General features: G+C 41.8%; 2 protein-coding genes and 1 long non-coding RNA gene across 3 annotated transcripts; 2 read left to right on the top strand and 1 right to left on the bottom strand.

Moving 5' to 3' along the window:
• Positions 1-1,731: 1,731 nt before the first annotated feature.
• LOC105187334 (lipase 3) lies at positions 1,732-5,330 on the bottom strand. The gene is made up of 8 exons (XM_019843268.2): positions 5,081-5,330; positions 4,475-4,682; positions 4,237-4,351; positions 3,651-3,894; positions 3,421-3,579; positions 3,243-3,330; positions 2,346-2,491; positions 1,732-2,187 (listed from the first exon to the last, which is right to left on the bottom strand). Exons 1-8 carry the CDS (start codon positions 5,306-5,308, stop codon positions 2,032-2,034), a joined length of 1,344 nt encoding a protein of 447 aa, XP_019698827.1. The 5' UTR covers positions 5,309-5,330; the 3' UTR covers positions 1,732-2,031.
• LOC112589026 (uncharacterized) lies at positions 4,186-5,081 on the top strand. The gene is made up of 3 exons (XR_003113197.1): positions 4,186-4,346; positions 4,450-4,715; positions 4,849-5,081. It is a non-coding gene; the product is annotated as an uncharacterized LOC112589026 (long non-coding RNA).
• Positions 5,331-6,636: 1,306 nt separating the features above from the next.
• LOC105187335 (sorting nexin-25) lies at positions 6,637-11,044 on the top strand. The gene is made up of 11 exons (XM_011148077.3): positions 6,637-6,953; positions 7,127-7,437; positions 7,514-7,683; positions 7,758-8,152; positions 8,220-8,643; positions 9,013-9,317; positions 9,381-9,635; positions 9,737-9,870; positions 9,949-10,188; positions 10,566-10,848; positions 10,952-11,044. Exons 1-11 carry the CDS (start codon positions 6,720-6,722, stop codon positions 11,003-11,005), a joined length of 2,805 nt encoding a protein of 934 aa, XP_011146379.1. The 5' UTR covers positions 6,637-6,719; the 3' UTR covers positions 11,006-11,044.
• The last annotated feature ends 22 nt before the right edge of the window (positions 11,045-11,066 follow it).

Genomic DNA, 11,066 nt, shown 5'->3' with positions numbered 1-11,066 from the left:
ACGGTTACGACAGTGGCCGACGATAATCTCGGTGACACGAAGAGATGTGATTCTGTTCCTTGAAGTGTTACAAATAAAATAATCCCTACGTGCAAAGGAATTCGTCAGTTACCTCTCGCTCCACCACACGCGCACCACACCACACTTTCTTCTGTTTAAAACGCTCAAATTCTTGCTCAAAATAACCGAGCAATTTTTCTTTTTTTTTACAATTAATGCATTCTTATGAAACACAAAAGTCGTGTCTCCGTATTTTCCAAATTTAAATTGTGTTGTATATTCTGCTTTTCTTTCCTTATTTTCAAGAACTTACATCTAACAATATAACTGTGACATTTCTCATTTATTTAGAAGTTTTTGCGCTTCAAGAGCAAGATCTATTTAAAAAAATCTAGAATATAGTCAATGTAAAAAGAAACGTTCAAATTTTGAAAACTTCTTTCTTTGCTTCATACTGTCACGTCTGATAGTTTTCATCGGGGATACGACACTTGCGCCTGAATCGCGTGCTGGTGGAAGAGGTACACCTTAGCTTTAATTCTATTATATCCGCTGCTACGTAGTCTTGTTCGCAAGTTCTCCTATCGCGATATATTATCTCGTTAAAGAAAAAATGGAATTATGATTGTTGTAATATTGAAATGATACGTCAGAGAGTAGCGTGATTATATTATCAATACATTTTATAGATACACTAATATTATCGAAAGATTCGTTGTACGAGAGAAATTTATGTATCGTCGAATTTTATGAAAACTAATTAGAAGATCGAGATGTTTTTACTGCGAAGATAGATCGTTCCGGGCGGTAACCTCGAGTGGCCAACGCGTGAGCTCAAGTAGTATCGATTATAGTTTGTGCGCAATTTTTCACCTGTATACATGCATAGGCGATGCATATACGAGCACGATGAAATTTCACTTATCTTCAGCTTTGGTAAGTGAGATTTCGTCGTGATCGAAGACGATTCATAAATTTTCACGTAAATCGCGCGGGAATTTCCCCGACAATTTCCATCCGACCTATTCTAACATAAACTAATACATATCATGCGATATAAAACTATGTACATTATTATACATTATATGCGGCCAGCTCGGCGAGCAATTTCGAATGTCTCTGTGTGCGATCGACCCGCGTGGTGTGATTGATTTATTCTTAATTCAGTCCCCAATTTGAGTAAGAATATTGTAGAATTAGAAGAAGAAACGTGTTTGACACGCGTTTGAGTTGAAAAGAAAATTGTATTCAAAAGAAAAAGAAAAAAAAAACAGAAATTGTCAGCATCTCTTCATAATACGTTTATATCGGGAATAGAAATGTATGTAACGCCAAATCTCTAGGTTCACGCGGCGTACGATAATTTTAATTGTCAAGATCGCACACGATGGTTAAACTGTTCGCGAGCCAGCTCACTCATACTCCCGCATGGGTAACTTTAACGAGATATAGTAAACGATTAAGCTGTAAGTTTACATAGACTACCACGTATATAATTCGAATCACGTTGCGGAGCACACGAAAGAAATCAGGATCAATCGCTTCAAGCATCAGCCGCAATCGGGTGAAACGTCTAGTTCTTCCAAGATGAGCGTACTCATCGGTGGGACGTTCTCGAGAGTGTATGATCTTTTACGGGCGCTGCTCAAGTGCGATTAGAGAGGGGGAGAGAGAGAGAGAGGAGGGATGTAAGTTTATAATTATAAGCTAGCGCGAGACACAGATTACGATCGCGGATCGATTGACTAAACGAGGTTTGTATAAATGTATATATAGAGAGCGACGGTATTACTATGTCGAGACACACTAATCGAAGAGTTACTTTGCGTTAGATGCGGATTTCTTCGACAGTGCTATGTCTGACATGACGAATGGATTAGACAAGTGCAGATTATACATATATACATATGTAAACGCAACCTATTACTGACACTAATAATAACAATAAATTAGAACGATTCGTTATACATTTCTTTTATTATATCTCTTCTCTATGACTCTTTCCCTCTCATTAGGCCAGAAACGATTCCGCTATTGATATTGGGCCAACAGTTGCAGGATAGGTCGGGACACGACCTGCAGAGACGACTTGCCCCATATGAAGTCGTAGTGATTGAAGGTGTTTATGGAACCATTGTTGTAATGAAGCACGACGCTGTTGAGCCTCGCAACCAGAAGTTCCACGTCCTTAAACAACGGTTTAATCAGTCTTGTGATTATATTCAACTATATGATTAGAAACGAATATTAATGCGATGGATTTCATATCGTTTGCTTGAAAAAGACATCGAAATTTAATTTCATTTAATTGATCCAAAAAGCAATTGTTCATAACTTGCAAGTACTTTCGTAGTTGCCAGCCAATCGTTGTCGCTGTTGAATAGTACGATCGGTGCTGTGATCTTCTCCAATTGGTAGTCCGGTGGTACCGTCGAATTATATTTGCGCAGATTTCTCTCGTTATTGCCATAATCGTATTGCCTAAAGTATCCTGAAACGTGTTGAAGTCTCAAAATAAATTTGTTATTATCTATATGGAAAGTACACATCAAACTTTAAACGCGTTTATCTGGAAACACCATTTTCTTAAACTATCGACACGATTGCGCAAAAACTACTGAACCGAATAACTTGAAATTTTTACACAATACACAGTAGACATGTAGTTTTCGCCCCCTCCCCCCCCTACTTCGAACACATTTTATTTTATTCACTTTTTTAAACATGATTACAAGTTGAAAAAGATTTCATTTTCGATGTTTTTTTTTGTACAGTCATTATTTTTCCAAACTTGGCTTCACTGCTTTCATTTTAGTACAGGCTATAATGGCAACCGTATATTTTAAAAATCTTTCCCAGTTTTTGGTTTCAGAGTAGTGAGAGGCCCGGAATTATATCAACAGCAAACATAGAGCTCGCAAACAGATGACTGCATTTTGATCTATAATTACAAACTGGATCGGTTCTCGTGATTGAATAAAATTTATTTTATACTTTAAACATTAATGAATATACTGTGAAAATTTCAAGTCCATTGATTTTACCGTTTCTGTTAAAAATATCCTTGAAAACGTTCTTCCGCGTGTAATTCCCCCTTAAGCGTGTTACCTTAAATTGTACTCTGACTATGTCATTTTGGATACGTAATTACTTTTATTCGCTCAGTCAGACTCGCACTCGAGAAGTGACACATGTTCGAAGCGACTTACTCTTCTCTCTACACTTGTTAATTGCCACATTACCTGTGTTAATATATCCCTGTGCATAATGAATGAACTGTTTCCAGGAAGCACCGGCGGGCACGTGGCCCATAATTACCGTCAAATTTTCCTGTTCAAAGAAAGAAAAGTCGATTAAAGGTGCAGATGGAGGCGAGCGAGATCGAAGATGAATACATTGCCTCCTTCTTCCCTAGCTTACCGTGTCCAACTCTGCACGGCTAAATCCCGATATCAAAAAGAAGAAGTTGCTGCAGATGATTTGTGTGGACGCCGCGTTCCGACACAATAAATTCGACACGAATTTTCCCCAGTTGGACCGAGGACCGAATTCTGGGTAGCCGAAGTTCTCGCCGATCCACTGTTAAATGCAAGCGATCGTTGTGAGAAACGATGTGAGGGGTCTTGGGACGTCTGCACGACACGACTTACCACGCCGACATACGCCAACTTGGTAAGTTTAGTGATCGGCCCGCGCATGTTGCCGGTGAAGGCCGCGGGAGCCAGTGCGATCATCAAGATAATCTTCGAGTTGTATTCGGGTTTCTCCGACGCCATCACCAAGAATTGTGTGGTGCCTTCCGAGTGACCGATGTAGAAGATTCTCTCGTGTCCCGTCGTATTGGAAACGTAGTCGATCATCGCCGGTAGATCGTACATACCAAGCTCGTGATAACTGAAAAACGCGCGAAATCTTCCTATAGATGACAAAATGTAGGCAAGACGCATCATGCGCCTTTTACATCGGTAGTCTCCAACAAATTTATTAAATTTTCATCAAATTTTCGCTAATCGCTTGTTGCTTTAAACTGCCGATTCTTTCCCAGATGAGACCAGATGTCTGTCGCAATGTGATTGCTGTGTCTAACTCGATGACGGCTCGAGGACGGATGATAATTGATATTTATCTTGCGATATTTATATGACAGTGTGTTGTGTGGGGAATCATGATAGGTGCTACAAAATCACTTTTACCTAATTAAATGCAATTAAAATTAAAATTTGAAGTTCCAGTTACCTAAAGTTCCAGAAACTTGAATTGGACGGCGATAGCGAGGTGTGATTCCTCGAGTAAATGTTGCCCCTGTTATTTCCAAGCCACACGTCGTAACCCGCGTCAGCTAACAAGTATGCTGGAAATAGTCTTTCGTTACATTATCTCGTCCATGACAATCGACCATCTCGTCGATAACAGTTACCAATAGCGTTGACACAGCAATTTTCTTAACAGAATCGAAAGACTCGCGTAAACGTACCTAAGGACTTGCCAGGACCCATAAGGACCCAGCCGACGGAGCTTCCTGCCATACCGTGCACCAAAAGTATCGGCGTTCTTCTCTCGGATCTCGTTTCATCGTTGTTATTCAGACCGTACGGTATACGATGCAATTGCAAGATGTAGCCATCGGCTGTAACGATATCGTGAATCTCCGAGGGATACTTGTACTTCGTCACCAATTCGGGCTGTCCATCGCACGAAAATTATCAAGTTACAAGGTACATTGATAAATGAATTGAGTTTGACCTAATTGTAACATACGACTCGAGTTGAAAGCAGATCGAATCTACTCTCCTTTATTCACAAAAATGACTGTAATAAACGCCTAAAAAATATGATTAAATTTTCTAGACACGTCACTTATCACGTTTACTCGAGGAGTTCCGGTCACGAGACACTACAAGTGTCGAGATACGAGAGGACAAGCGAATAAGCATTAAATAACCCGGTTTAATATTAAACATTCTATTGCCTTTTGCGGCGCGTAATTCATATGCGTCAGCGTATGCAGTACCACACACCGTAGGTTAGCTATGTAGTCCGAGCAAAAAGCAGAAGGTCAAGAAAGAACGAAAGAACTTACTGTCGTGAGTGAAATGTCAGGATTATTATCCAGCATGATGAACGCGACCGCTGTCGAGAGGCAGTATAGAGTGACTATCGCGGAAATCCGTCGTCGTGCCGACGACATTGTCCTGACGTGCTCGAATGGCAGAAAGTCGAAAATTTCGCTCATGAGCATTTTATATACACTTATTGTATTCCCTGCTAGCTGTCCACGTTCATCCTCGACTTTTACCGTAAAAAGCATCACCCGAGGAGCGACAGTGATGGGGCGGTGTCACGTGCTTCGGGCGATTACACATCGTGCGAACAAATGAATATACAGCTCTGCAAGAGCTCTGTAATATTTTCAGCACTTGAAGGTTTCAGCGCGGCCGATTTTCGCGCTGTTTTATCAAAATTATCACGGCCGTGTGTATTCTGTAACCGTTTGAAGAATTGCCACCAATTCTCGCCTAAAATGCTGAAAGGATACGTCGAAATTTGTTAAATCAATATTATGTTAATTTCTATTCTTTTTTTCCGTAAAAGCAAAGCTGGAATAAATGTTAACAGAAAATGTGCAATATTTTTGTAATATCAATGTAACGAGCATAATAATAATAACAAGTAATATTAACATGATTTAGATCCAGAAAATAGTGATAAAGAGGGCTATCGGTAACGAGTTTTATATTCGTAATCATTTTTTATTATTTATGGAAATGCGACAAAATGTTGTTGACAAAAAGATCAATTTATTTATTATTGTCAAAGGAGGTGATTTTAATGCTTACATAATTTGGAAACTATCCTACCGTTATCTTATCTTTGGGGAGCGTTGCGACGGCAACTGCTACAACTGGGTCGTTGTATGCAAGGTCGATTTCGTCAGCTCTTTGCGTACCCTTGAAAGGAATTGGGCTAATAGGTTTACCATTTTATCGTTAGATTACAAGTATCTCTCGTGGACTCGTTCACGTTCAATTTCGGATTGAGCAACGTTCGATTGTAAAACTCGCAATACCTTATGTGCTGATTTTGTTTCTGCGCGCGCCGTGATTTTTTCTTCATCTATCTTGAGAATCCTAATAAAATTGTATTCAAATTTAACTGCAAAAATAGCGCACATTTAAAACTCTCTTCGATAATCTTATTATATTCTTTGCAAGATTGAGAATGCGACTTTCATAAAGAAGTTACAAGTTACAGTAAGTAAGAAACTCGACAATTATGAATTGATAGAAAGAAAGAAATTAATCGATTCGATCGGAAATCAATTGTATGAGAATTGTTATGACAAGTAAAAGAAAAATTAAAAACTAATTACGTTAACGAAGAATATCTCGATGATCCCTTTCCTGATCCTGTGGTAACCCGATATATTGCCGCGAGTCACACACACAAAATTCCGCATTATCCTCCATCAAAAGGTAAGAAATTCGCGTTGGTCGGATGCACGGATTTCGCCATGAGATGGCAGCACTTACGCTGTTTAAAACGTCTGTAACGAGCTGATATTGGGCGGCATTTAAAAATGGCGATGCACTTGTCAGTATTTTGTATTATTAATCCGGCGAAAACCAAGAGTATTATCAAGGATACGCGATATAAGTGACTAGTTGATACGTTAATATAAACAATTATTGCTCGCCGTGTTACCGTCGTACCAAAGAGAAATGATTTCCTCTGTTGTTATTTACGTTATACTGGCTGTTACAAGTATGACTATTGTTATGGACTGGAGTTACGTCCAATGTTGTTATCTTTACGTTGTACTGACTTGCTCCTGCCTGCTCGTCGGCCCATTAATTATGATACTGATCAACATAGCTCTGTCGCCCAAGCACCAGACTGGCTCTGGTACTGTTAGAACTATCGCAGAGTTGGATGCTTTCCACAACATGCTAATGGTATAATTCACTATGACCAGATTGATAATATTCCTCTAACATTGATAAATGTTACTTAACATACAGCAGCAGACCGTTGCGGTCGATAATGTTGGACGTTACAGTCGTACAATAAGCCAGAGGTGATGGCAGTCTCTGGTGTTGTCGTTTTTGATTTTGCGCTGATTTTTCAGAAAGGATACGAGCCAAAATCAGGCAACACGAGGAAACACATGCGTTATCCCATGGTCTTCACTCGTCTGGTGGACGGTGCTCTGCAGAACTTGTTGGATTTAGTTTTCCAGGACTTTGTTGGTTCTTGGTTGAATGATCTAGCTTTTGGCTCGGAGCAGCTGATAGATAATATGAAGCAGGATGTCTGGGGCGCGATACAGAGCCTCCACGATCGTTTGTCGCGTGTCGATCACACGAAATTAGTTGTTTGTAATATAGTGAACAAGCTTACCTTCCACTTTGAGAAGATCAGGATAGCTCAAGCAGCTTCGTAAGTTTCCTTATTGTCAGTTTTAAGAAACACAACGACACTTATACAACGAGACAAATTCGTTTATCGCACTCAGATCGGAAGGGGAGGATCCTGTATTTATTTTATCAGCGCATCTGATGTCACCTGTCGCTGAGTTGGAGTATTTAAGGAAAATCAGTGAACTTTATATTCTATTTCTGTTACCGCGCAGTTATTCTCTATCTCCTGTAAAATTCCTCCTGAGGGAGGTTCTCACGTGCAAAAGTGAGTGTTACCATTTCACTGCAAACAATCATCACTCGTCGACTGTATGCTGTATCCAACCTACTCCATTTTAGTTTTGAAGCCAGCAATAGACTTGATTACGGATCCCGACTATATCAATCAGAAGATCCTGGCGTATATCGATCAGCAGCAGCTCGCCGAGGCGATGCACAGGAAAACGTACGAATACGCGGAGTCCTTTGAGGATTTTATTCGCATGATCAAGGCCTCCAGAGACTTGGAGGTTCTCAAACATATCAGATATAATATCGTCACGGAGATCATGCAAGCCACCACGATACAAAACGTCAAGCGCGCTCAAGGTTTGGATCCCGAGAATAACGCGTTCGGAAAATCCGACGCTGTGCAAGCGAGAAAGTTGAAGAGGTACATCAGCCAACTGACATATGCTAAAAACACGTGCGAATGTCACATGCAGACATTGGGATGGGATGGATATCCTCGTCAGGTTACATACGAACATGTCTATCGTACGGTTCACGATCAGAACTATATTTCATAATGACGTATTTCAGGACACCGAGATCTGTGACGCCATGGAAGTCTCGGAGAGCAGGATTCTCCCGCTGCAAGCGATTCTGGATAACGTGACCGGTCGCCGATATCTGTCTCAGTTTTTGGAGCAGGTCGCCAGCCAAGGACTGATCGGCTATTGGGCCGCGGTACAAGAGTTACGCGCCGCCGACCGATCTAACTGGCATCAATTAGGAGCCGAGATCTTTTACACTTACATCAGGTCACCCACCGCTGAGATCAAAGTAGACAAGAACGTCCGCAAACGGATGGAGGCTTTTCTCCTGGGTGATAAGGGACCCGCCGTATTTTATGAGGTTCAAGACAGCGTGGTCAAGACGCTCCAAGAAAAATACTACCCGTCGTTCCTCGTCAGCGAGCAGTACAAAAGCATGCAGGAGGCGTTGCTCAATGAGAGGGCGGAAGGTATCAGTATTATTAAGTTAGTGCTGAAGATCTGTCATTTTTCTATTGAATTCAACTCAATTCTATCGAATTGAAATGATGTGAGATGTTTGGGTGTTGACAGGAAAGTTCTCGTTGAATATCCAAGAGGAAACCGAGTCGAAAATATTTATCGACGTTATTTATTTTATTCGTCAAGATTGTTAATCCTTCGAAATTAGATGATTTCCTTTTCTATTTTATTCGACAAGCACGACAAATCTTCTGCATCAACTTACTAAAGATAAGATGCACGTTATCGTCGACGATGCGAAAATCTCCTTGTCGATCTGTTGTGACGTGTTGTGTGTGTGTGTGTCAATCTTTTCTCGTACATTCTCCCACGTTCAGGTTTGGTCGAGGATCGCGGAATAGTCGATGGGGCATTATCGGAATCTTCGTCATTGCTCGTCGGCGAGCGGTCGAATTACGCTCGTAGCAAGCTGGATCAACTGCAGGAGAAACTGAACAACAAGATGCAAGCCTTACAAGCGCTCAAGTCTTCACTCAAGCCGGAAAGCAAGGTGCTGAGCATATTAGCGAAAGAAGTTGAGTGGCTGCAAGGCGAGAAGCGGCAACTAGAAGCGCATCTGACACACACGGAAATGTGGGCCGAGCATTTGGGCCATTGGAGGGCGGACGTGCAAAGCGCAGAGGTAATTTAGTATCATCTTCTGATGCTCGTGCGAAAGGCTTTACGGTTCATTATCGTTAAGTAGATGCCCGATAACGGGGATCCTCCGCAATTTGTATTGGTTGTCCACATGGCAGAGGAAGACAACGACGAGAGCATATCCAGCGGATGGGTGGTGTTGAGGAAATTGCAGGATTTTCAAGACCTGCACAGAAAGTTGCGTCAGTTATGCTCTAACGTGAAAAACTTAGACCTGCCTTCGCAACCTCTCAAGTTCTTCGGGAAATCCGATAAGAGCACTCTCGACAAAGCTAAGATGCAGATACAAAAATATTTGAACGTAAGCGCGCCTCGCGGCAGTCTCTCTTGGTTGGCTCTTGCCAACCATGCGAGCTTGAAATTTCTCACGTCGAGATCTCACCGCCTCGTTGATTCTTGCAGTTTGTCCTGGAGGACGAAAGGCTGAATCAGAGCGAGGCGCTGTATGCTTTCCTCAGCCCAAGCTCGGAGCACCTGAAAGCCGTGGCGCCGTCTCCTAAGAAATCTCGTTTCTCTCTGTCTACGTTATTCAAAACGTACGTCGCATTTGCTTTCTTTCTCTGAATCCCGCGCGACCAACCATCTCTCGTTGACCGCACGAGTCTCTTTGGCAGATCCGTCGGCAGCAACGAGCCGCGCGACAAGGAGGACGAAGAGTATTATTCATTGTTGCTGGACGACAGCGAAACCGGTCGTACCGCTACGGACAACTATCTGAACGTTAGCAAGGACGCGATCGCGGAACCTCTGTACACGCTTCTAGGAGAGGTTTTCGACTTGAGAGGAGTGTTCCGCTGGCTCAGACGATCCCTGATTACCTTCGTGCAGATTACTTACGGACGGACTATAAATAGGTAAAATGCGTCGCGAGCGAAAACTCGCTCGCGTCCGCGCGGATTTCTGAATATCTCACGCACTTGTGTAACAGAGAAGACCAAACTCTGTACAAAATGAGATTCTCTAGATACTCTAGATGCCCTTTTTTTTAGAGATACATAGGTACTTTTTACAAGTCTAACATTTTATTCTTCAACCTCATACGAAACAATCAACTCTCTCCTCTTCCATATGAAGTTCGTTATGGTGGTAGTAGTCGTAGACGTTTTGCAAAGTAACGTTATAATCAATATGTTAATTTAATGTTAACATTAATATACATATAAATAATGATAATATTGACATCAATAATACATGTCGATACCATTAATGTTAATATTAACACTGATCGCAGACAAATCAGAGATACCGTCGCGTGGGTGTTCTCCGAGCCGATGCTTCACTATTACATACAGCTGTTCACCAAGTCGTGGTGGCCGAACGGTCAGCTCGTGTCCGAGGCCGTTCTTCGTACCGACGAGGAGAAGCTAAAGACACGGGGCGAAGCACGCCGGCAGTTTCTCAATAATGTACCTGAAGTACTGACGAACCTGGTGGGAACACAGAGCGCGCAGCGCGGCGCGACCAAGGTCTTCGATTCTCTGCAAAACGTGAATCTGAACAAACAGTTATTTTACGTAAGTAGCTAATTGGTCCGCGAGCGATGTCTCTGACTTCGTGTCCCGGGGCCTTTTCTCCTTCCTCCATTCTTTCATTCCTTTCATTTCCTTTGTTCCGCAGGACATATTCGAAGTGCTGATGTACGAAGTATTCCCGGAACTGCAGCGCAAATAATGTACCTTAACGAGAATAAATTAATGTGACATACAGTGAGAGTACGCAATACCGTTCACTT

Source organism: Harpegnathos saltator, unplaced genomic scaffold (assembly GCF_003227715.2).
Source record: "Harpegnathos saltator strain DR-91 unplaced genomic scaffold, Hsal_v8.6 scaffold38, whole genome shotgun sequence".
Classification (NCBI taxonomy): Eukaryota; Metazoa; Arthropoda; class Insecta; order Hymenoptera; family Formicidae; genus Harpegnathos; species Harpegnathos saltator.
Note: the sequence above shows the minus strand (reverse complement) of the source record. Positions and strands in the feature narration are given on the sequence as shown.